Consider the following 26,203-nt stretch of genomic DNA (forward strand, 5'->3'; position numbering starts at 1 on the left):
AGCTGGAAAAAGCTTAGGGAAGAGCTGATCCTAATCTAGTCATGAGTTATACACAAGGACACTGAAGACCATGGATTTGTGTTCTGGGCTCATGTTTCCTCCCACTGATATTTGGAGACCACCCAGGGAACTAAGTCAGCCCATCAGATTCTGAATTCAGATTCTTGAGGTCACAAGGTGAGACTCTTTGAAGGTACAAACATTCTGGGAGATTAGAGAATCCTAGATGATCGTGTAGGAGTAGCTGAGGGACCTCGGCCAGATAGGGAGAAATTTCTCAGTGGGTATAGCTTTTCTTTTTGGTATCATTTCTTATTCTCTGCGTACTTCGCTGTATTTCTTTGAATGCCCTCGAAGAGAGGGCGTTGCATGGCTAAATCCAGGGCACCCTCAGCTCTTGGGTTACATTTCCTTCCCAACACATGCCAAAATAAGGTTTCAGGGCTTGGGCTGGTAATGATGAAAGATCAGCCGGCATCAGCCGTGTGTAGCCAGTGGGGCACGCTTCCACGTGGTCACATCTCCCTTGGCTACTGTCGGTGAGGCTTCTCTGGTTTGAATCACAGTCACAGCCCTAATCCCACCTCTGACCTAGACCCAGGACCTAGTCCTCATAGACACCCTGGCTTTGCCAAATAAGTTCGCAAATGAATGACCTATGAAGAGTGCTTGTTAATTAACACCGCTAAAAACAAGCAAACAAACAAACAAGAGACAAGCCAAGGAACAAAAACTTGGATTTTTCCCTTTTATCAAATCCTGACTCCTCCTCTGCCAGGTCCTTCTTGTTGAAATTCAAATGCAACTGTTGTTTCAAGCAGAGAGGACAAAATGCCTGCAGCTCAAAAATGCAGTTCCAACTTCAAGGTCGCACACCTAGGAAGTCTCAGCTCAGTGATCTTGCATGTGCAGTTTTGTTGAAATCAAAGGCTTTGTTTATGTTCGCTGGAATGACTTCAAGCTTCAGAGAGGATGCCCAGGTTAATTTTCCGGGATCCACAGGCTGCAACCTCACAAGGAAGGAGTCGGATCTTCTACAGGCTCTGGATGAATGGATCAGAATAGCACATGGGCCTTTTACAAAGCTGCTGTCTCCAGCCCAACCTGCTCAATTTTAGGGCTGCGAGCTGGCCAATTGAAAGTGTGTTCAAAGACTATCCCAGGAGCCTGGGAGGAAAACGTCTATGGTTCTGGCCCTAACCACAGGAAAGCGAATTTTTAAGGAATGAGACAAGCTGAATGCAGCTTCCGGGGCCTGCACAGACTGTCACCTCTGAGGAGTGGCTGCGGGAGCTGCTTCTCTCCCATTGGAGGCACCCAGGGATGTTTGACAGGCTTTCTGCCCGTTGCCTAGCAACCCCGGCAGCATTGATTATGTATGCTAAGAAATTGCAGCTATTGTCCTTTTTCTTTCTCTAGAAGGAGCTGACTGGTTTGAAATCCAAGACTTTGCATTCAGACTGACAGATGTCAGTTTCCTGTAAATTCTGGCGTCGCCTGCCCCAAGTGATTTCAGAACTGGAGGGATCCACGGGAACCGATTTGAGACGGAAGTGATCCTAAGGCATGTGTAGGGCATTCGAGGGTGCAGGAGGGCTGAGCGTGCCTCTCCCTTTAGAGTATCTGCTTGTTTGGAGCCAACCAGACTGACCTTTTCTTGATATTTTTGGATGACCTTTGTTTTTTAGTGAATAGATTTGACAATTATTTTTTTTTCCTCTTTACACTGTATTACAATTGAAGAGCCCATAAAGAGAATGAGAAGCAGAGAAACCAGTCTTTGATCAGAATGAGTTACTTTACCTTTAAGTAACTCAATTGCCAAGGAAACGCTTCATGGCAGTTTCCCTGCATTAGCTGTGGGTGCGTTAGCTATTTTTGGCTCTCTCCAACCTGCATTTCAATAGCTACAATGCCTACAACATTTTCTTGTACTATGAATGCATGCGGATTTTTGTTTTTTAAACATAGCCACAAGTGCGCTTTGTAGGATTCATGGCCTCTCCTCCCCCTCTCCACTAACTCAGGAGTATTTCCAGAAACATAAAATGCTGCACACGAGAGAGACTTTAGAAATCCTACAGAACCCAAGCCTCATGTTTTATAGATGAGAAAGCCAAGACCCAGGGAAGTGGAGTGACTTCCTTGAGGGGTAAGTTAAAGTGAGTGAGAGGCACCAGCAGAGGAACATTTGAGACTAGAAAGGACGAAATCTGACTTCAGCAGGCACTTCCTTTGGGATTTTTGCATTTCATGTTTCTGAATATCTTCTTGTTAACAGAGGAAATAAGGATGATTTTCTTCACCAAGGGTTTTGGAAGAGTTGACTGATAAGCCCTCTGGCACACTACCGTTCGGCAGCCCCAAAGTCACATCCAGCATGTTTTTCCATTCCTGTGTCTGGAGAGCCCTACCTCGCCCCCTCGATGCACACAGCTCCCATTAATCCATCAGCTCTCCGCTCAGGTTGCTCCTCTTCGGAGATACATTCCCTTGCCTGCTCCCCCAGCTAAGTCAGACCTCCCTATTACATGCTAGTAAGGCATCTGCCCTTGTCCTTCACAGCATTTGTCAAGGTTGTGCATTCTATATGTATCCGTGGGCTTAGTTAATCAATGGCAAGATTGTGGGTCTCCTCCATTAGAGCGGTATTTTTGAGGGCAAGAACCATGCTTTTTAGCACATTGTCTAATATCTAGTAACATGGAATCAGTGCTTGTTGAGTGAACAAAAGGATAGACGGGTGGACAGATAAACTATAGAAAAAATAGCCTTTGAAAAAGTGAAGAGTCTGCAGTTGACGTTTCTAGGTAAGGAAATGATCTGATGAGCCACTGATAATCATAGAACTTTATAGCTGAGAGGCACTGTAAAGATGATATATAGAGGATAGTGTAATCTAATGAGAAGTCATTTTAGAAATGATTGAACCACTATGCAGATATATAGAACTACTAGCTGATGTTCTTTAGCTTAACTCCCACCTTTTGTGAGGGAAGAAACGGGAACCCAGAGAAGATGAATGACTCATCCAAGGTCACATAGCTTGACCAAGGTCACTTAACGTCAGACGTAGGACTAAAACTCAGGCCTCCCCGTCAGTATGATGCTTACCATGTACCACACTCTTATTGACTGAATTTTGCACATGCCCTGGTAGACCAAGTTGAAGAAATTCAACACAGTGCCACTTATCAAGTGCTAGTTGTGCTCATTTGCGTGTAAGGTCGACAGATACTTTTCTTGTTTTCCCAGTAGAAACGTAATTCAAGGAAATAGGCAGAAATAAAGAAAACTGGATTCTGGAATGAATGTTAACAAAACATCACAATCGGCTTTGAGGAGAAGAGCAGGAGACTGCTCACTGGAAACCTAACTCAAGCTGGTTTAAGAAGTAAAGGAAATTTATTTGTTCAAGCTACTGGTATCCTTGCTTCAGGGACTGATGGATCCAGGAAATCAGTTCTCCCTGCTCTCTCGGGTCTGCTTTCCTCTGTATTGACCGTATTCCCAGGCAAGTTCTCCCCACACTGTGGTGAGCTATCTAAGCAACAGCTATGGGCTTGGATCCTGCCATCCAGCAACCCAAAAGAGAGCTCCTCTTCCCCAACAATTACACAAAAGTCCAAGGGCCAACTTCCTACTGGCTAGTTGTCTTGAGTTGGGTCACCAAGTCCTCTGACTCTCTGGATAATAGTCTGAATATCCAGGACTGGGTCACGTACATATTCTTGCAAATGGATGGTGGGTCAACTCTGCACAACACACATGGACTGAACGTGGGGAACCATGCTTCCCTGAAAGAATATGAGAGATTCTATCCCTGAAGAAAGGGGTAAAAGTCTGAGAAGAAAAAAAAAAAAAGGAATATGACCAACTCAAATAGGAACTACAGGACAGCTAGGCCTCACTGCTAGAACAGCTGGGATCTAAAAACTCACTCTGGATCTGAGGTGGCCCTTGTGACTGTGCCCTCTTTATCCTCTCAGCAGGAAACGCCAGGGAGGTTTCCCTGCTGATGGAGTGTAGCTATCTCTTGCCTCTGCTGTTTCCTAACATTTGACTTCTGCTTCCGGGCCAACTGCTGCTCACGTAGTCTCTGTGCTCCCCCCCCCCGCCCCCCACCCAATGCAGATTGCTCAAGAAGGAAGATACTGTGTGTTCAGTTGCTCTATTCTGTCTTCATGCCAGGCCACCTACCTGTGGACCAACTACCCAAGGTGGTCACATGGCACAGATGAGGCCATCTGTGGGGAAGAAGCAACTAGAGCCAATTATCTCAGAATATGTATAGGGCAGAATAAGGGCTCAAAAAGGAAAGCTCATTCCCTTCCATTCTAGAAGAGTGAAACAATTCATAGACAAGAAAGGACATCAAGAGTTCATCAGTTCAAGCGCTCTACCCAGGCACGTTTATCTCTAAGGCATGTGGCTATTTTCTTGCTTTCTTTCATTTTAGTTTTGTTTTTTTGTTTTGTTTTGTTTTGCTTTGTTTTGTTTTTGTGGCAGTCACCATATCAGTCCTCACATGCGATAAATCATGAGGTTTGCCTCCCATTCCTCCCTCTTCCTGCACTTTCTCTCCACTGCACACGGAATCCTTGTTCCCACATCATGGAAATGGAAGATGACAAGATTAGTATATTTAAGAGAACATCTGTCAGCGCTGCCCTATAAAAAGAGTTTGTATGCCTTAACAGGACAGAATGTTGCAGAAAGTGCTATCAATTCCATCTTGACAAGTCTCTAGTTATAGAAGTTGTAGAACTTTTAATGGTGGCTTATTAAAAGGCTTCATCGTCTTTATGGTCCAGACATTGTTTAATAGATTTCTACTGTACTTTAGTGTAAGGCCATTCTTTCCTGGCACATGTGTGTGGGTGTGTGCACATGTGTATCTGTGATGTGTGTGTGTGTGTGTGTGTGTGTGCGCGCGTGGGGGGGGGGGGGTGAGGGCTGTGTGAGAAATGTGTGCACTCCCATACAGCATAGGATTGAGAGCAACATTTGCCTGGTGAGGGTCCCTCTTGTATTGAGTCAGGGCCCCGGTGATTAAGTTGCTCCACCAGTGTCCCCTTTCCAGTAACTTCAACTTTTAACCTTTGACAAGAGATCTGTTTTTTGTCTTGTTAAGTTGTCTTGTTAACCCTATTTTCTGGCTTGTCTACAATTTATCCCCATCTTCTCAGACATGCTAAGCCCAAAACAGTGCCTTTCACTGGAATGAGGACTCATCTGGTATTCAACATAGCTGGAGGCTTCATTTCACACTTCTGTATCTCTGGAATCTGTGCCTCACTTTTTAATTGACTGCCCCGCTTTTTAATTGACTTTAACATGATAAGCCAACTGTCAATTGAGTCTTGGTCTACCATGATCCATCAGCAAGTTTAGTGCAATTGGCTCCAATTTTTAATTGTATTTAAAGCTGGTAAATATATTGCAGCTGCCCATGCTGGAGGACAACTTCTGATTCATTCCTTTGAGTCAATATTTTTCTAATATGACTGTTGCTATGAATTAGTTTGATGTCTTCCAAAGACTTAGCATTTGTAATATGCAACTTGATGTGATATGTACGCATAAACCATCAATTTCAGTACCCAAATGATTGTAAACATTTTAAAGTGTGTGAATTAGGACTTGGCCTTGTGTTTCCCATTGGATGGTCAACTTGTTAGATTCTGAACCATAAGAGTCAGCATGGCTGTGAAAATAAAGATAGCAGCAATCAACACCCTGGCTATGAATCTTGTATTTGAAGCTGTCACTTGGTACATAATTAAAGTCCTTGCAAAGGCCAGTTACATATGATTGAGTTGATATACACAGGTGTTGGTTTCTAATACATAGTGAGCACTGAGTGTGATCAATTTCATTTTCATATAATCATTTAATTAGTTTTCATTGCCTTAATGCAGGCAAGCCATCTATTGGACTCTGCTTAGTTTTTTTTTTTCAGTTTACTTATTTACTTATTTATTTATTTATTTAGAAAGAAAGAGAGCATGAGTGGAGAAGGGACAAAGAGAGAGAGGGAGAGAGAGAATTTCAAGCAGGCTCCACACACTGTCAGGACAGGGCCCAACATGGGGCCTGAGCTCACAAACTGGGAGATCATGACCTGAGCCAAAACCAAGAGTTGGACACTTAACTGACAAAGCCACCCAGGCACACTGCACTCTCTTTAATTTTTAAGATCTTATTTCTATAAAGCTCTTCCTATCTCTGAATTTATTAAAATATAGCCTTCCAAAATTCACTTTTGTAAGAATTTGATAAAAATTTCCTCTACTTTTCTTTAGAGAAGACCCTGTAAGTTAGAAGAATCACACAGTATCATGACTACAGCTTACTCTAAATCCTTGGCTAATTGTTGCCTGTAAGAACCTTATAAGAAGGGTGTCTGCCTTAATTCTATTTCAGTTTACTGTTGTTTTCCAACAGTTGCAAGAGGCAGGTTGACCCGTTGATAGTCTTTTGAGATGGCTTTTATGGAACAGTGCTATCTAACAGAAGTATAATGTGAGCACAAATGCAAGTCACATTTGCATTTTTAAATTTCCTAGTACGCACATTAAAAAGTAAAATGAAACAGATGAAAATAACTGTATTCATATGTTTTATTTAACTCAACATATCTAAAATACCATTTTAACATACTATTAATATAAAAATATTAATGAGATATTTTATACACTGCCAGTTTTCAAAACCTGGTGTGTATTTTATACTTACAGTACATCTCAATTTGGATCAGCCAGAGTTCAAAAGACCACCAGCCACATGTAGTTGTTGGCTACCATATTGAATAGTACAGGTCTAAGAGGTATCGGAAAGCTCAACAGTCTCCATTATCAGCAGAGCTAGATGCAATCAATTATCCTGACCCGGAAGAACTTAGGCATGTTGACAGACATTCTCATGCATCTTAGTTGTTTCATATGGGAGTTAACTCCCTGCCCTCCATATTTTAAGCATGGTAATAGGCATTGGGCATAATGAAGTCCTACCATAATAATCTCTATGTTTTTATACTTCACCTTAACTTTGTTTCTATGATGTTAAATATTATAGAAGAAGAATATGAGATTAGTGTTTAAAACAAGGACACAAGCTTGTGTTTCCTAAGCCACCTGTACTTTGAAATGCAATGATCATTTGTCACATCCTACCACATCCAATCACACCAATGATTTCAAATAAGCTTTCTCGCCTCTCCTCAGAGCTTCCAGTTAGTTAGCCTTAATATTTTGTGGAAGCATTTGCGATGAATGCTAATTTTCCTTTTGTTTTTTTTTCCCCCTTGCCTCCATTTTGCCTTCGCTAGTTTCTCAGTTCTGTGCTGAAGTTTATTGCATGCTGCTCAGTTCTTCCAACTCTGAATCAGTGTGTGCTCAAGGCAGTAACTCTCTGTAGCTCTGGATGAGACCTCTCCCTTGAGAATGTCTTCAGAAAGGATGGTAGCTTTTGAAGTGTCAGGAAATTCACCAGGAATAAGAAGGAATGAAGCTACAAAGCAGACACCAGGAGTAAGAAAATAGCAATGCTTACTGATGGGGCAAATATGCCTGTCAAAATGAAACTTAAGTGGAGGGAATTGTCAGTGAGGGAAGCTGCCACCTCATGTCCATTGCCAAGGACTCGGGGAACCAGCCAAGCCTCCTTTAATTGAGTAAAATGACAATCAGCCGTGGTACTAAAACAGAGATGATTTTTATAAATAGGGTTGATAGCAGGATTTTTCCAGCTTCTGATTGCTGTCTGGCTATGGTTCCACCCTGAGAAAAATTCTGCCCTCTGAGTGCCAAATTCAGAAGATGATTTTGCCCAACTTGTTACTGCCATATTTTCTGAATCTCTTAAAATAGGATTGAATCATAATTTAGAAAAGGGACCCAACATGCAAAAATGGATGGGCACATAGGATGCAGCTAGGTTTGTAGGATGCACTCACCCCATGAATAGTGAAATCTTTCTCAAATCCAAAAATTTTACTGAAGCACAGCTTCTGACATTACACTAAGAGCACAGTCTCTTCCCATAGTGCCTTGGGGAAATGGAGATGTGAGATGCTCATTAGCTCTTTTAGTTTGGTGCCCCCCCCAACAAAAATTCTGTCTTCTCTTCCATCCCACCTTCTACCCCACTGCCGAACTCTCTCCCTGTCTCTCCCTCCCTGTCTCTCTCTCTCTCTCTCTCTCTCTCAAACACACACACACACACACACACACACACACACACACAGTCTAGCATTCTGGAATCAATACTACATAGCTAAAACTTATGAAGAGAGAGTACATGAAGAATCTTTTCATGCCTTGTGGTAATACCCTAAAGGGGTCAGTAGTCTTCTCTAGTTCAATGTTAATGATAGGCTGAGGCCCTAGAAATAATCTCAGTGACACAGGGCAGCCTCTGAGTAAGGATACTTTATCTCTGAGAAGACATCACAGGCTTCAAAGGGCTTTTGGAGGGAAATGGTGGCAGCCCGGGGTACCGCTGTTCTCATATTGAGCCATCTCTGTACCTTATCCATGCATCTTTGGGCCTCCCTGCCTCCTCATGTGAGCAAATCAGATGCAGGCCTAGTTGTGGTTTTGATTTCTAATATCACTGTCTACCGGGGACCCTCGGAGGCCTCCTGGCTTACACTACCTCACTCAGTCCTCCCAGTGACCCTGAGAAATAGATGACATTGTTCCCCTCACTCCACAAAGGATAAAACCAGAGCTCAGAGAGATCCAGAGCAGTCAGAATTTGAACCCAGATTTTTTTTTAATTCTAAGCTAGAATGCCTTCTTTTTGAGTCCCACTATTGTGAGGATCTGTCATTTGTGGGGGTTTTCTGTTGTTGTTGTTTCTTTATTTTGAGAGAGAGCGAGAGTGAGTGGGAGCAAGCAGGGGAGGGGCAGAGAGCGATAGAGAGAATCCTGCCAGTGCAGAGCCAGACGTGAGGCCTGACCCCACAAACCATGAGATCATGACCTAAGCCAAAATCAAGAGTTGGACGCCCAATGGGCTGAACCACCCAGGTGCCCTGTGAGGATCTGTCTTTCGACCAGAAGGAGAACACAACCGCTTGGGGCCAGCCCTCCAGGAGAGAAGACATTGGGAAGTCTCCTCCTCATCCTTACATTCTCGTCCCTGCTTTCTCTACATGTACTCGGGCCCACTCGCTACCTTTCCACATGAACGTCCACTTTTCAGCCCTTTCCAGTGCTCTCTCATCTCTAGCTTGCACAGATCTCGTGGGTCCAGGGTTCTTTTATTTGCCCAACGTTGGATTCTGTTGTCAGCGGAAGTAGTGGAGACAGACACGTACCCAAAACCATAATGCAAGTCCAAGTACAGGAGACGTTCCGATGTGTGTATTTTGCTCCCAGTCAATGGCAACGTCCACGTCCTCTGTGTCCATCTTCTTGCCCTAACTGTGATTTATTTTTCTACCTAGAAGTTAGGCACTGGTTGGATTAAAAAACACCTAAAAAGCAGGCCCACAGATAAAACAGACCTAAACAGGTCGTGAAGATAAGCACTTCATGCCTCCCATGAGGAGGCTTAGTTTGGATGGGGACAAGCAAGAGGAGCTTAGTTTGGATGGGGACAAGACCAGTTTCTGGAGCTTCGAGGAAGCAGAGCCCCAAAACGCAGGCTTTCAGCCTCTGTTCATTTTGTTATTAAATGAAGAAATGTGCAGTTACCATGGCAACAGCCCTACCAAAATTTTATGGCTTCTCTGACTACTTGCTGGCCCAAATCAGCTCACTTTTCAAAGCAGGTGCTCTTAAGGGATGCTTTTTGGAAAACCACATTCTAATGTGAGAATGGGGGAACCCCACCACCAGACCCTTTTTTCCGTCGGTACCTCCAGGCTTTGGCATAAGAGGTAACTGCCTGTAGCCTAATGAAAACTGTAGGTATAATTTCTGTCTCCTTGGGTCAGGTCAGCAATGGGAAGAAAGCTTCAAATCCTGCTAAAGGCAGTTCGTGAAAACACTAGATTCTATACGGATTGTAGCAGAAAAGACTTTGTGATCTTGCTGTTGCCTCTGTCATCTTAATGTTCTCTTGTCGCTGATATGAAGCAGACCCTGCATATTCATCGGTGCCCTCCTGTGCTTTCCCTGCTTGGGAGAGCAGCCCTGGGCATGGTAAATTACATATTGCAAAGTCATCGTGTGGCAGACTCGATGACGAGCCTCCTGACCCCCTTTGGGAATGAAGGATTTGCTCCCTCACTTGCTAGGAAGCCTCAGTCAGTCCTCAGCTACCAGCAGCCTGTGGGGGCTCAGAAAGGCCACTCAAGATCACACTCCCTTCCCAGTGGCCTCCGTCTGATGGCTGACTGATACAAAGCTACAAAGGCCCAGCCCCTTTGGCTGAAACTCAGGACAGCTCTGAAGGGTCATCCCATAGGCCTTGTGGGGGAGTGTTGAGACACAGCTCCACTCCCCCGGTGCCCAATCCCTCCCAGCAGGTGCTAATCCCAAGAGCATGCCCCAATGAATGTCTTGGCTGCTAACTTCTATCCCAGAGTCTTTCCCTCAGGAACTTGACTTGTGGCACATTCCAAGGTCTAGAAGTTGCCCAGGTCAGGAGTATCTCCCACCCAGGAGAGCAGAGTCAAGGCAGCAATGAGCTGTAACACGCGACATGACCACCAGAAGCCTGGCAGTGCTCGTTGACCCTGACGCAGTGTGTGGTACACCTCTGGCAGGCGACATGCTTTCATTCTGTTCCCGAGTGATTATGGATGTTCACATTTGCCCTCTAACACCAATAAAGACAGATGGAAGTCTCTGGAAAAAGGATTCACATACCCACATGCCACCTCTACCAGGAGGAGTCCTCTGGCCGTCCCTTCTCCCTGTCCCTTAACTGTGGCTGCTGTCACAAATTACTACAAACGGAGTGGCTAAAGCAACCCAGATAATTTCTCTCGTTGTTTTGATGGTCAGACATCCAAAATCAGTTTTGTTAAAGATAAAGGGAAGATGTCGGCAGCGCTGGCTTCTTCTGGAGGCTCCAGGGTAGAAGACGTTTCCTGGCTTTTTCCAGGTTTTAGAGGCCACCTTCATTCCTTCGCTCGTGGCCCCTTCTTCTACCCTCAAAGCCAACAGTGTAGCAGCTTCTGTACTGCCTGACCTCTGCTCCTACCTTACACCTTCTCTCTCCTGACCCTCCCACCCTTCTCACCCAGGAACCCTTGTTTGGAATGACATTGAGCCTACTTGGATAATCCCTCCACATCAAGATCCTTCACTTAGAGGCCCCTGTGTGGCTCAGTTGGTTAAGTGTTTCCACCATGTGTGACCTCGTGGTCATGAGATTGAGCCCCAGGTCGGGCTCTGCGTTGGCAGCACGGAGCCTGCTTGTGATTCTACTCTCTCTGCTCCTCTCTCTGCACCTCTTCCATTCTCACAATAAATAAATAAACACGGAGAAAAAAAAAGATCCTGATGTAATCGCATTTACAAAGTCTCTTTTGTCATGTCAAGTAACATATTCATAGATTCTGGGGGTTGGGACATGGACGCCTTTGTATGGGTATCATTCAACCTCGGACACCAGTGCCCATGCCCGAGTCAGGACTCCAGGCAGAGGAATGAACACACGCAGAGACAGGAAGGCATGGCCTGATGTCATTTGGGCAGCTGTGGATCTTTCTTAAGGTGGGAGCATAGGTTTCAAGAGAAGCATGTCAAGTGATCAAACTGGACAGAGATGCAGGGGAGCTCACATTGGATACATGTCTTAAACTTGAGTTATAGTTAATCATAAATGTGGCTCATCTCCCTGTTTGCCCATAAGCACCTGAGGCCAGGACATGGGTCAGTATCTTCCCGATGTCACCACAGCTCTGGCTCAGAGACCGGCACAGGACAGGAGTTCGGTGCAGGTGTATGTCATCAGCCCATGGCAGCTTTGCCCTGCTATGACACCGTGGGGGCAGAGTGGTCTGAGAAGAGAACTGTCCTGGGCACCTTCATCTTGGCCACGTGACCGGCCTGCTTGGACCTCCCCAGATCGGGACTTCTCCTGGGCCGGCAGCGTGGGTGAGCACGAGTGAAGCCTTTCTGAAGGGATACATAATAATGCTGGCCCAGTGATCACAGTCAAGGCTGAAAGATGGGTGCACGAGGGTTCAGTATGCTCTCCTATCTACTGGATATTTCCATAATATCAAGTTTTTCTTAAAGTTATGTGAGCGGAAGTGAGCGGCACATAGCATCCTTGAAAACCAGGTACCAAAAGGGAAGAGAAGTCTGTGGTGATAACTGGGTAATGATAGAGAAAAAAATGGGTTAAGACTATAAAAAGCTCATGTCTGTTACTTACTGAGAAAACATCTGTACGAGCGCTTCGTGAACCGTAAAGCATTCCATACCCATAAGGGACTTTTCCTCAGTTATTAATACAAACGGTATTTCTTCAGGAATTAGGCAATTTTCCAATCTTTTGTATGGTAAATGAGATGGATTTCCTTCCCGTCTACGAACCTCGGGGCTCACTGAAGTACTTCCTTCTCAACACAACCTTTCCCTTTGATGTCAGTTTAAGGTGTGTTGATTTTTCTCCTCTGTCTGCCCCTCATCCTCAGACGCTGAAGGATGCCAGTGACAACGCCCGCAAGGACTTCCACCGTGAGGCAGAGCTGCTGACCAACCTCCAGCACGAGCACATTGTCAAGTTCTACGGTGTCTGTGTGGAGGGCGACCCGCTCATCATGGTCTTTGAGTACATGAAGCACGGGGATCTCAACAAGTTCCTCAGGTGCGGTGCGGGGGATGGGATGGGAGGGGGCTTGAGGACGGTGCAGGCCTTCATGATTAAGACAGATGGAGGGTGAGGACCAGCAGTTGCTGGGAAGGTCCAAGGGTCACTTGGAACTTTCTCTAGAATGGCCTCTCCTGGTGACACCACCACCGTGTACCACAGAGAAAGAAACTGAGGCCACGGCAATGTTCTTGTCTTAATGAACTAACTCTACAGCATGCGATGTGAGCGATTCCACTTAGTTGCACCTGTGTTCATTGAGCATTTGTTAATGAAATGGCATGTGACCTGGCATTTGAAGTGGACCGTAGAGTATCTGTAGGAGTTTGCCAGGTGGATTAGAGAGGAGTGTCCTTCAGGGCTAAGGAATCAGTGAGTTAAGGGACTAAGGTGTCACGGTGAGAGGTTTGGTCATCCAGGAGTGGAGAGCCCAGAGTAGGCACAGGATGTGTAAAAGAAGTGAGGAGGAGTCAAGGGCGGAGGGATGAGCAGTTGGATTTTAACCTGACAACAAAATGGAGACCCAGGAGGTCAGGAGGTCAGGGATGTGGTGAAAAGAACAGAATCCATAGAGCAAAAGCTCTGGAAGGAAGGAGGTCAAAAAACATTGGACGGGACCATTGGAAACACGGGCTATGGTTCTTGCTGAGCCCCTGAAGCCCTGCAAAGATGGACAGCCTTCACTAGAGGTGTTTTGTAGCAAACAGGGTCATTAGAAGAAGGCAAGGCAAGGAAGGGGGAAATGTTGATTATATAAGGGAGCCACTGGGTTATAAAATAGGGTCCGTGTCACTTGGATCTCTAGCATTAACCTAATTAGATTTTAGTTTACCAGTGGCTTCCTAGAAAGTCCCCCACCTTATGACAGGGAGGGGTCTCAAGACAGAATAAGTGAGAGATGATGCTGAGTGCCCATAATCCGGGGGTCAAGGTGAAGATACTCTGAAATAGTGAGGAGTTGAATCTCAGCTCTGGCGTTTATTAGCCAAGGGACCTTGGGCAAGTGTCTCAGCTGTTCAGGTAGTGATACGGAGCTAGCAGGGCAGATATGAGGACTAAGTTGGGATAAGTACAGAAAGCTCTTAGCATAGAAGCAAATAGGAAGTTTTCAACAAGCAGAAGCTTGAATTCCACTGGTGATGATATCTACTGGTAAACCAACTGCTTCCGCGAAGGGAATCACTGGGAGAGCTACACTGGGTAAGGCAGAGAAGTCGTGGTCACCCAGCTAGGGTTCCCGGTCAGTGTTCTCCTCCTGCACCTCCCAAGAGACAGAAGAAATGAGCTGATCCACACACTCCTTGCTGAAGGAAACCAAGGGATGCTTTTATTTGCATTGAGCAGGGGAACGAATGGAACCCACCTGTTTAAGATCATGAGTGGAAAGAGTGAGATTCCCAGTAGCGTGGGCTGGGGAGACTGGATTCTCCTTCCCAGTCTGCATCAGCAGCTGTGTCGCTTGGGTGGGTCCTCAGCCCACGTGGACCTGAGTTAGATTCTCTCTGTGTCACCTCTGGCTCTAACATGCAGTTGTCTTTCCAATGTAGCTGCCCCTCAACTTTGAAAGATTAGCAAGTGTGCTGCCTGTGATATCTCAGTAGGTAGTAGAATTTAGGACAAATGAGAAAGATGTCGGCCTCAGTAAAAGGGGTATAATAATGCCCACATAGAGGACTAGTGTCAAGACTATTGTGGTGGCAGATAATCGGTAGACGCTGTCCCCGCTGTCCTCCCTCTCTGCCACACTGAGGGATCCACAATGCTGGGGATATTATACCTCTTGTGTTACGGTGACCTCTCTATCCTTCTCCAGTTTCTGGGGGCACTGGAAAGGGCTTTCCCCAGAAAAGGGCACCAGGCAGTCACTTCGTGCAGCCCCTGGAAGATTCAGAAACTGTGCTGTTTACATAATAAGTCCACCACGGTGAGAACAGTGGAGGGGGCAGTGTACCTCTGTGCTTGGAAAATGCCATCATGTGGTTTGCACCTTCTGGATCACTTTTGCCGCCTCTAGCCTCATGAATACGTGTGCAATTTAGTCCTCTTGCTGGGATGGGTCCCCGTGCTCTGCCTTGCTTACAATTGTGGGGGGGGGGGGGAAGGAAAGCCAGTGAAATTAAGGATGTGTAGCCGACACTTGGTGTTCAGAGACCATCATCCTGATGCACTACTCTGTGCCTGCAAGGTTTTTCTTGTAGGTGATAAGAGATGATGATGGTAGCTTTTGTCTTTCAGCTCTGATGTGAAAGGAGGAAAATTAGCTGCTCCTAGAAGTATTTTTCCCTTGTTCCCATGATCTCAGCTACTTGTCTATTTAAAGATGGTGCTTTCCAAAAACTGTAGCATAATACAACCAAACGTATTCACCCATATGCAGTGAAATGCTTCTGTGAGCTCACACTGCGTGTGCACATACGTGTATGCATGCGTATGTAACCAAGTGTGTGTGTGTGTGTGCGCGCACACGCATGTGTTGATCCTTTTGCTTTTGGCTCAACCAACCTCTCCTTAGCTCTCCTTCCTGCTTCCGGAAGAAGCAGGCACCTGATTTTTAGGAATCTCTTCTGCTTGATCTCAGAATCTGATGAACTCTGGTTTCAAGAGGTATTCAATGCCAAGAATCAGGTTCTTAGGCACAATAATGTGCTCTGAACTATAGTCTGTCCTCCCTTTCTGGAAGGGAGTCTAGCCCCTAAACCACCATGAACATGTCCCCAAGCATCATTGGCACTGGCCTGTAAAGACAGATGTCTACAATTTCCTCTCACTCTTTTTATTCACCCCGAAGCCATACATTGAGTACCAACATGGCCAAGTCCTCTGCTAGGTTCGCCAGGAAATGAGGAGTAAAACATAGTTCTTGCTGGCAAGGAGATGACAGTTTTGCCTATTGGAATCTCTCCAGAATTCCTTTCCAACAAGAGGAAGAGAGATAAGGCTTTTCCAAGCAATAACAGCTAATATTATTGAGCCTTCTAAGCAATTTAAGTGGTTTAACTTGTATAAACTTAATAAACTATGATTACCATTATTCCCATTTTATGGTCCAAAAAACTGGGTCACGATGCTGGTGAGTGACACAGCTGAGATTCAAACCCACAGATCCTGGCTGCAAAACCCATAGAGCACTGCAATACTTCCTCTTGGGGTAGCTGTTGATAAAACTCAGAAGGAAGGTAGTGTGCCGTGGCATTCTGGAGCCAGACAGGGTGGCTAAGTGCCCGCTGTAACCCACACTTGGAGAGAATAAGCGGAGGAACGGTGAACAGCTTCCCCTGTTAGAAGCCCACTGAGCCTTCCCGCTCCTCAAGCGGGGTGCTAATGGTGCTTTTCCCCTCTTAAGGCATGTTCTCCTGGAAGAGGTAAACATGGTTTGATTTCTAAGAGCTGCAGGGTCACCTGAGGAGTGAAGCAGAGAGCTGCTGTGTTAAGTTCATTTATACTCCTCTTGAGAACTTGGTTAGAAGACTCACCTGCCCTCTTACAGCAGGACTTTCTGCTCCAAGAAAGCATGCAGAGGTGTCTCCCATTACAAGGAGTCCTGTTAAGTACTCACAAGCAAGCAGGGAAACCATTGGTTTAGCGTGCCGGAGCCTGCCCCAACCTGCACGTGGTATCAGAGAGTGCAGAAGGCACTGGGGAGTCAAAGCTTTCTGGGGCCTTCGGAGGGTAAGGCTGGAGCATGGGGCTTTGTGCACAGGTGGCCTATGGCACTGGCCTCTGTCTTCTCTGGAGACTTTGCAACTGATAGATTCTTAGAAGGGTCTAGATTCCTGGCAAATCGGCAATGTTATTTCACTCTTTGATTTAGATCCATGGAGGAGATTCCATCCTGGCCTAGATTCTCGGGATATTTCAGGATTTCTCATAGTTTGTGTGTTCTTCTAGGTCTCTCTGCTGGTATTGAAGTCACAGTCAGGGCTTTGTCTCCTGTAATAAGAGACAACATTCCCACTTTCCCCTCTTTCCCCGGCCCCCTTGGGTGCTGGGAAGAACAACATTGGAGTGATCTTTAGTGCTGGCTTTGCACGAAAGCCCAAGCGAGCTCTCAGTTATTGCTCGTATTAGTGAGGTCAGGAGGGTGCAGTGGGTACCCCCTCTTTACAGAATGAGAAGACGGTCCAGAGCGGTTCTGCAGGTCACCTGAGGTCACAGCTAGTGTGCTAGGATGGGATTCAAATTCCGTTTGGATACCCTGAGCTTTGCCCAGAGGTTTTGAGCTGAACAGAGCCCCAGGGCATTTCCCCACACTGCTCCTCAGTGCTACAATGGGGAGGCACCAGGGGCTGGGTCTGAGTGGAGGTGACGGGCACCAGAACCTCCTTGCACAAAAACAGGAAGCCCCTCCCTGGGAATGGTTCAACACAGATATTTGGAGACACAAGGGACCTACAGGATCACCCAGCCTCATATCTGTATGTTTGACTGATGGAAATTACAGACTGGACAAGTTCAAAGCTTCCCTAGATTCTGGTGCTGGAAAACTCCCCTCCTCCTTGTCCAGTGCTTGTTCTTTTTTTTTTTTTTAATGTTTATTTTTAAGAGGCAGAGAGAGAGAGACAGAGACAGAGACAGAGAGTGAGCGGGGGAGGAGCAGAGAGACAGGGAGACACAGAATCCAAAGCAAGTTCCAGGCTCCGAGCTGTCAACACAGGGCCCGACGCAGGGCTCGAACTCACCAACCGTGAGATCATGACCTGAGCCAGGTCGGGCGCTTAAGTCGGGCGCTTAACCGACTGAGCCACCCAGGTGCCCCTCCAGTGCTTGTTCTAAGGGAATATGAGAGTAAGAGATTTGGAAATCCAGAAAAGGGGAATCACTGTGGGCTGGAGCCAGGAAGGAGGCACTTCCACCCGCAGTGTGAGACCATCTGACTGAGGTAGGTCTGGGTGGTACGAAGAGACAGAAGGAGCAGAGAGTTCTGGGATCACTCAGCCTCTTTTATTTGCAAATTCTTATACCGTTCTGGAACACTGCAGGTGGGGTCGTCCACTTTAAAATCCATTTAAAATCTATATTTATTTTGAGTGCTTCCAACTGTCCTGAAGGAAATCTTCTCCCTTATTTGCCTCTGGGAGGGAGAACCCCTTTGACCCCTCCACAGAAGCTTCTAGAAGAAAGGGACCCTTTACTCTTTGCTCTACAGAGCCATCGGGGGCAGCAACACTGGTCTTGGCAGGATTCCGGAGTGGGGACTGCCAGGGCTGAGGGCACATCCTCACTGTGGGACACCCCCCCTCCCGAAAGCATATGCCAGTGTTTAGATACCTTAAGTCATCACACAGCTGGGAGAAGGCCAAGTGCATAAGACAGAAGAAAAAGAAGATATGGGTGCCTGGGTGGCTCAGTCCATTAAGCATCCGATTCTTAATTTCCGTTCAGGTCATGACCTCACGGTTTGTGGGATTGAGCCCTGCATCAGGCTCTGCGCTGACAGTGTGGAGCCTTCTTGAGATTCTCTCTGTCTCCCTCTCTCTCTGCCCCTTCCCTGCTTGTACTCTCTCTCTCTCTGTCTCTCTCTCTCTCTCTCTTTCTCTCTCTCTCTAAGTAAATAATCTTAAAAAAAACTATTTAAGAGAAAGAAGATATAAAATATCATACTCCCTCTACACCCTCCCCCCCCATAGTGGAAAGGATAAAACTCAGCCCAGTAAAAGAATCAATGTATTGTGGTTCAAAAAGCTCTCCATGTGGTGGCCAGTGCACATGCTGAGCTGGAGGTGGGGGGAGGGGTGGGCAGGAGGAGATGGGATTTGTCACGGGGAATGATGTCTGAGGGTGCCCTGACATTCTGCTCAGTTGGGCTTGAAGGAGAGAGGGCAGCTTGAAAACCATACCCCCCAACCCCCAACCCCCCCCCCCCCCCACCGCTGCTGCAGAGCTCTGGCCCTGGTGGGGTCACTCTGGAGGCATTGGCCCAGGTCGGGGGCACTCAGCCGAAGCATATAGCTGAGAGGGGAGGGCTGGGGTTCCCACTAAGGCACGATGACCCATTGCTTCAAGAGAGCCAAACTCTCCCCTTATGTTCTTTCTCCATTGCTTCTCAGGGTCAGGGGCTCTGGCCAATGCCTGGCCCCAGCCCAGCTCTGGAGCCCCTAAAATGTACACCTCTGTGTGTGTGTTGAGGAGGGTACCATTCAGGTCCACATGGCCCTGGGAATTCTAGATGCCCTGGGAAATGAAACCTGGGTGCTCTCAAGGCTTTAAGGGTGCACCTGTGGGTGAAGCATCCTTCTCCCCTCTTTAGCTAAGTCAGGCAGCCCTTGAGCCCCAGCAGCTGATGGGAGCAAAGGGCCCCCGGAGGAAAAAGCTGGGGCTCCAGCAATGCCTTCCATGTCCTCCACAGGGCCCACGGGCCTGACGCTGTGCTGATGGCCGAAGGCAACCCGCCGACAGAGCTGACGCAGTCCCAGATGCTGCACATCGCCCAGCAGATAGCGGCGGGCATGGTCTACCTGGCGTCCCAACACTTTGTGCACCGAGATCTGGCCACCCGGAACTGCCTGGTCGGTGAGAACCTCCTGGTGAAAATCGGGGACTTCGGGATGTCCCGGGACGTGTACAGCACTGACTACTACAGGGTGAGTGGCTGTGCCCACCGGGAGCCCCCAGGGCCCTCTTTCCCTGGGAGGCCCTTGTATTCATTTGCTGGGGCTGCTGTAACACAATGCCAGAGACAAGGGGCTTAAACAACAGACATTTATTTTCTCTAAAGCCTAAAAGTCCAAGATCAAGGTGAAGACAAGGTTGCTTTGACCCTTGGCTTACAGACAGTGCCTTTCTCGGCGTCCTCGTATGGTCTTTTTGCTGCGTGCTCATCCCTGGTGTCTCTCTCTGTGTCTAAAGTTCCTCATCTTCTAAGGACACCATCAGATTAGATGAAGGCCCCACCCACAGCCTCATTTTCACTTAATCACCTCTTCGAAGACCCTGTCTCAAATACAGCTATATGCGGAGGCACTGGGGGTTCAAATTTGGAGGGAACACAACTCAGCCAATAAAACCCATCCTGTGGCTTCCGTGGCTCTCCAGAGTGGTATGTGATATCTCCAAGAGAAAAGCCCTCACCATGAATGGTTCCTCCAGAGGAGCCCCAGGTTAAAGGGTTTTGAGGTTTGGGTTTGATTCCGTGAAATTACTCCTGGAGCCTCTGTTTGAGGTGTGGCTGAAGATGAACTAGTTTACATAAATAATAGCATGGTAGACCTTGGAAGTTACCACCCAGAGACATCTTGGTGGAAAGTGGGTTAGCTGGTGGCCTTCTCGGTGAGATGGAAGAGGTTCTATTCTGCCTCCTACTGAATAGTGCCACCCCTGGCTGGGGTTCCAGCACTAGAAGCACTGGGGGCTAGAGTTATAGACAACAACTCAAATCCCCTGATCACCTGGAATTGGTCCCCTTGGCAAGGTGGATTTGGATCTTGGTAGGAGAGGAAAAGGACATTTCTGGAAACCTTGAAGTCATGATAATGAAAGTGAAGGTTTGAAGTGGTGTTCTACCACGTCAAACCCTCAATTTGCTTCTCTTGTGGTTTTACCTGATTTTCAAGGGCAGAGAAAGAGAATAGGAAGGAAGAGGAATAAATGTGGTGTGTGTACAGAGCCTAAGAAGGTAAAACACAGAACTCAGCTAGCTTTCATGATAAGGTAGCACTGGTAGAGAGAATGCCTCTCCTTGCCTTTGTTCATCCCTTCATGATTTACTTTTGAGGAGCCTTGTCTGTTTGTTTCCTGTGCCCCTCTCTATAGCCTTACTCACTTCTCATGCCTCTGCATTTTAGCTAAGCCAACATCACTACAAGTAGTCTAAGAAAATGAATCCATTGCTCTCCTGCATATTCCTCTGTAGGTTGTTTTGTTGGGTTTCCTCCTTTGGTCACCTTGGGAAGCATTGCCCACAGCCTGTGGGGCAAAGGAAGAGTGGGAACCAAATTGAAAAGGAGTCTCTTGGGTGTATTTGTAGGAAACGTGAGCATGGTCTTAACTTCAGATGTTTAAAATGGAGCTTCAAAGCACCTGTTCTGAGTCTAGGGATGACTAGTCTGTTCTAGATATCTAAACTTTGGCAGGAGATATTACCTGCCAATGGATGCATCTCCACTGCTAGCTCTGCTCCTTTGGTGAGAGGAGGGGTAGGGGACATCTCTTGGTCTCAAGAGATGAAGAACCACATGAGTGCTTCCCTAAAGAAAAGCTTTAATGATCTGATTGAGCATCGAAGGGAAAAGCATGTGGCCCAAGCAACAGCTTTCTCTTTAGCAGTAAGTCAATAAAGGTCTTAGAATGCTTGGCACAAAATAAGTACTCAATAGATGTTTTTCAACTTTATCTTGATCCAAATGGATAAAATCATGCTTCATTCCCAAAGCCAGGACGGGGCCAGGTGGAGTCCATTGTCCCCTTCTACAACCTCTAGAAAAAAGAAATCAGAGGAAGAATATAGAAACGCTCAGTAGTAAGAATATAAAGCCCCCAATTTAAAAAATTGGCAAACTTTTTAAGAGAGGCATCTCCAAAGGAGATACACAAATGGCCGATAAGCACATGAAAAGATGCTCAACATCATTAGTCATTGGGGAAATGTAAATCAGAGCCCCAGTGAGATACCATTTCACACTCACCAGGATGGCTGTAATAAAGGCAGACAATAACAAGTGTTAACAGGAATGTGGAGAAATCAGAGCCCTCGTACTGCTGGTAGGGATGCAAAGTGGTGCAGCTGCCTGGGCAAATGGTTTGGCAGCTTCTCAAAACGTTCGACACAGACTCATGGTGTCACTCAGCAATTCCACCCCTAGGTATGTCCCTAAGAGAGCTGAAATCATACGTTCACACAAAAACGGGTACATAAATGTTCATAACAGCATTGTCCATAATAGGTAAAAAGTGGGAACAACTGAAGTGCCCATCAACTGATAAATGGCTAAGCGAGATGTGGTGATCCATACAACGGGATATTATTGGCCAAGAAGAAGGAATGAAGTACTGATCCATGCTATAACACAGATGAACCTTCATGCAACCCTTATGGTAAATTAGGAAGCCAGACTCAAAAGGTCACATATGTGACTCCATTATATGAAATGCCCAAAAGAGGCCCATCCATAGAGACAGAAAGTAGATCAGTGGTTGCCAATGGCTGGGAGAATAGAGAATGAGGAGTGACTTCTTCTGGATGTGGAGTTTCTTTTTGCAGTGATGAAAATGTTCTAGAAGTGCATAGTGGTGGTGGTTATCTAGTATATTTATAAACATACTGAATTGTGTACTTTAGAAAGGTAAAGATTATGGTACATAAATTATATCTCATCTCTTTAAAAAAACAACCCAAAAAGGAAAATACTAGTAAAATAGTGACCATTATTATGAACGTAAGAAGTTAGTCTGGATTATGTACGCATTATAAAAGTATTGTTGTTTGTCATCTATCTTATTTTGTCAACATTTGTTTAAAAGAAAATTCACCGCTTAGGAGACATTTTCCCGAAGTACTTTCTTCTGAATTCATTAGAGGAGATTACGATTCCCAGTCTCGTTATCTGTTGAATGTTCTTGGAACTATCCTAGTCATTAGCAAATGTGCTTCAGATGTCACATTTCTTTAACCCCACCCCCCACCCCCTTTCCATCATGATCAGTACTCAGTGGTGGCTGCAGGATCTGTATGTCCATTTGCCTGTTCATCCTTCAGATGAGGAAGAAGAACCAGCCTTACATTGGCCTTTGCTATAGGTGGGGGTGGGCAGAAGGGGGTAAGAAAGTGGATGATGGATGTAAGACCTGACAATTTTGATAGTAAGAAAACAAATTCTTGTTCACCTTTTGGTTCCATGAAAGTATTTATCATCCTAGAACTCATTTGTAGAATGTTTTTCCTTATTAAAATATCAAAAGCAAATCAGTGGGTTCCGTTCTGTTGAGTCTGCCAAATGGACAAGAAGAAGCTGTTGCTGTTTCTGCAGGTGAACTCCAGCACCATCTTGCAATGGCTGTTTCCCAGAGCACTCTTGCTTTCCACCAGTTGGATCATCTCTAAGCCCTGCATTTATCCCCTTCCCAACATGGTGTGATTTCATCCTCCTTGTCATTGTAGCTGGGGAATGTGCTTTCTTTAGAGTTTGGGTTTCTCCTGGGCCAGCACTTGAAGTGTGTTTCTCTTCATTATTTACCTCCTATCCTCTCCAAGAGCCTGCATCGGACCCCAAGGGGAGGAACTGCTGTAGCTGGTGGGGGCCGTCATCACCAATGTTAAGAATCTCTTCCGCCACAACAGCAGGGAAGGATTTTTGTGTCTGCCACAGCTATCTTCTCTGGAAGAATGGTGATTAGTCCTGGAGTCAACTAGGTTGAGGAGCAACATGTCCCTTATCTTTAAGCAAGAGCCAATCCCCCTGGCAACCTGAGCCTTCTGCTCGTGGTGGCTTATGAGCAACCTGGTGGGGTGGCCACAGCTCTGTGCAATCCGTGGCAGGAGAGGCATGTGGCAGCTGTTCCTCCATCATGGGGGAGCTGGCTGCCCCAGGAAACGGCTGCCTCAAGGCTTCCACCCTGTTTCAGCTGAGCTAATTATATCCTCCCGAGGAAGGGAGAAATCGGAACAGTACATTTGCATTGAAACCAGCCTGATATGGCGAGTTCAAAATTACTCTAGCATTTATGTCCTCTGAATTGTTTTCATTAGCAGCTCTGCAGTACCAGTCTTTTATTTGGTTTTTATTCCTTCCCTTCACTGGCAAAACCTAGCATTTAGGAAACATCTGAACCAGATTTCTGCCACATTCTGCCTTTTGGAAACCGAGGAGCTCACTCTTCTTGGTCATTGCTGAGCCACAGTGGATCCACTGAAATTTTCCTGAAGTGCACCTTGGTGATTTTCACTCTTTGGGTCCAATGTATGCTTAAAATGAATGTGATCTGTTGGTGAGGAGAGAGCCCTGAAGATCTGAAATCCTAACTTTGAAATCCTGTTCCCCTTTGGGGTTTAGTTTTATGTTGAGGTGGTAAGAGAGACCATCCTTTAATTCACCTTCCACTTAAGGAGAGAAAAGAAGGAAGCAGAATCGGCAAGTTAATTTATGGTGGACATTTAAAAAGGCAAGTGAATATATATGGGCTAAGCAAGGCCATGGTCAGAATCCTAAAGTATTAAAGTGATACCAGCAACAACGTCTAAGAAATCATCTTTAGGTGTTCAATACCAATTTATTAACTGCAGAAAGAAAAGAAGATGGATTGTACCCAAATCAGAAGATGTAACAAGTAGCTAGAAGAACTGATTTGAACGTCAGTACCAACTGGAAAATAAAGTCCTGAACCACAGAGGCTAGGGGAAGGTTTACATAACTTAAGAACCAGAGAAACACATAAGAAATAATCAAGCGTTAACTTTCATACCTTGGTATTGAGAAGAATGTGTTTAGTTTTTAAGGAATTTTGTTGTGCAATATGAGTGTTTCTAGAAAGATCAATTGATAGATTGATTGATAGATTGATTGATCAATCTTGATTCATTCCACAAATGTGCTTAGTGGTTTATTGTGTAAAATACCAACATCATTCCCTTTATGGAGAACAGCACTGAATCTCCCTGGTGAATGCCTGCTAATTCTTTTTATCTTTTTAATGTTTATTTATTTTAAGAGAGAGAGAGAACATGTAAGCAGGGGAGGGGCAGAAAGGAGAGGAGAGAGAGAATTCCAAGCAGGGTGGGTGCTGTCAGGGCAGAGCTCCATGCAGGGCTCGGTCTTAGGAACCATGAGATCATGACCTGAGATGAAATCAAGAGTCAGACGCTTAATCAACTGAGCCACCTGGGCACCCCATCTGCTAATTCTTTTCTTTTCTTTTCTTTTCTTTATTTATTTTTTATTTTTGAGAGAGACAAAGACAGAGTGCAAGCTGGGGAGTGGCAGAAGGAGAGAGAGGGAGACGCAGAATCCGAAACAGGCTCCAAGCTCCAAACTGTCAGCACAGAGCCCAACACGGGGATTGAACTCACCAACCGTGAGCTCATGACCTGAGCCAAAGTCAGACGCTTAACCGACTGAGCTACCCAGGCCCTCTCCCACCTGCTAATTCTTAAGACACAATTCCTGTTTCCCCTCCTCCCTGATTTCCTCCAAGCAGAATAATCACTCACAAATCCATAGTACCTCCACACTTCATATAAATAAGCATTACAGCATAGTGATGTGACAAGTTTATACATTATGCTACATACACCCAAAACGTGTCAACTACACTCAAGTTTTTAAAAAATGTATCTCACTAATAAATGCATTCTCACCAATATATAAATAAATATCACAGCATAAGCACATTGCATCATGGAAATTTGTGCATATATGTGTCTTCTCACTAACATGGGAGCAAGAAGAGGACAAGTCTTACACATCTTTGTAACCACAGAGACCGCCACTGGGTAGGGCACATACTAGGTGGCCAATGCATGATTGTTGAACAGGACATGAATCAGGAAATGCCTTTATGAGTGTGACTTTTTAGCCTTGTAGAATAAAGAAGATACTCAGATTTGCAGATGGGCCTGGCCCTGAGGCTGGGAGCCCTGGCTTCAGGAAGTAAAAGTAGGGAGAGAGGCATGCCCTTATCTCAGACCATTTTCTTTTCAGTAGAGATCCCAGAGCTAAAACTTATTTGCTCTTACACTATAGTAAAAGAAAGAAAGAAGGAAAGAAAGAAAGAAAGAAAGAAAGAAAGAAAGAAAGAAAGAAAGAAAGAGAAAGAAAGAAAGAAAGAAAGAAAGAAAGAAAGAAAGAAAGAAGAAGAAGAGAAGAGAAAAGAAAAGAAAAGAAAAGAAAAGAAAAGAAAAGAAAAGAAAAGAAAAGAAAAGAAAAGAAAAGAAAAATCTCCTGTGGTATACTCCTCCTAGAATGTTTGAAACCAGGCACATTGTTCATTTTAAGAGGCAACACAGTCCCTTCCCGATAGAGGAATGTCATTAACTCTTTTTTGCATACATCATTTCCTTAATTTCCCCCTTAATACATGATACACAATCACTCAACTTCCACAGGACCACTTGTAGACCTTGCCATTTAACGTCTTTTGATTAAAGTGGCCCCAGAAACTTAAGAGCTTGTTTATTTTATGAAATCATCTTCAATTTATGCTTTGCACCACACTCAGAGAGAGCACAGTTCAGAGGAACCTGTCTGCCGGGGAGAAATCAGAACATTGAGTTCAGACTAATTCTATATTAAACTAGATTTGCATAAATTATCTCAAGATTCTAAATTGGCTTAATTTGTATTCAAGCCTTCCTAAGAGCCTGTTACATATGGTTTGGTGTTGCAAGAGGGTGGGTGTCATTTCATTCATTCATTCATTCATTCATTCATTCATTTGTTCGACACACATGCATGAAGCAGCTACTATGTGCTAGATACTTTAGTAGATAGTAAAG

The 26,203-nt window shown here is 45.5% G+C and overlaps 1 protein-coding gene across 2 annotated transcripts in view; it reads left to right on the forward strand.

Moving 5' to 3' along the window:
• Positions 1-26,203, forward strand: part of NTRK2 (neurotrophic receptor tyrosine kinase 2) — a 338,528-nt gene that overhangs the window by 251,919 nt on the left and 60,406 nt on the right. For both annotated transcript variants that reach the window (XM_043565698.1, XM_043565699.1), the window contains 2 exons: positions 12,605-12,777; positions 19,127-19,361. In XM_043565698.1, the coding sequence (XP_043421633.1) occupies positions 12,605-12,777; positions 19,127-19,361 (408 nt within the window). The remainder of the gene's footprint in view (positions 1-12,604; positions 12,778-19,126; positions 19,362-26,203) is intronic.

Source organism: Prionailurus bengalensis, chromosome D4 (genome assembly GCF_016509475.1).
Source record: "Prionailurus bengalensis isolate Pbe53 chromosome D4, Fcat_Pben_1.1_paternal_pri, whole genome shotgun sequence".
NCBI classification, from domain to species: Eukaryota; Metazoa; Chordata; class Mammalia; order Carnivora; family Felidae; genus Prionailurus; species Prionailurus bengalensis.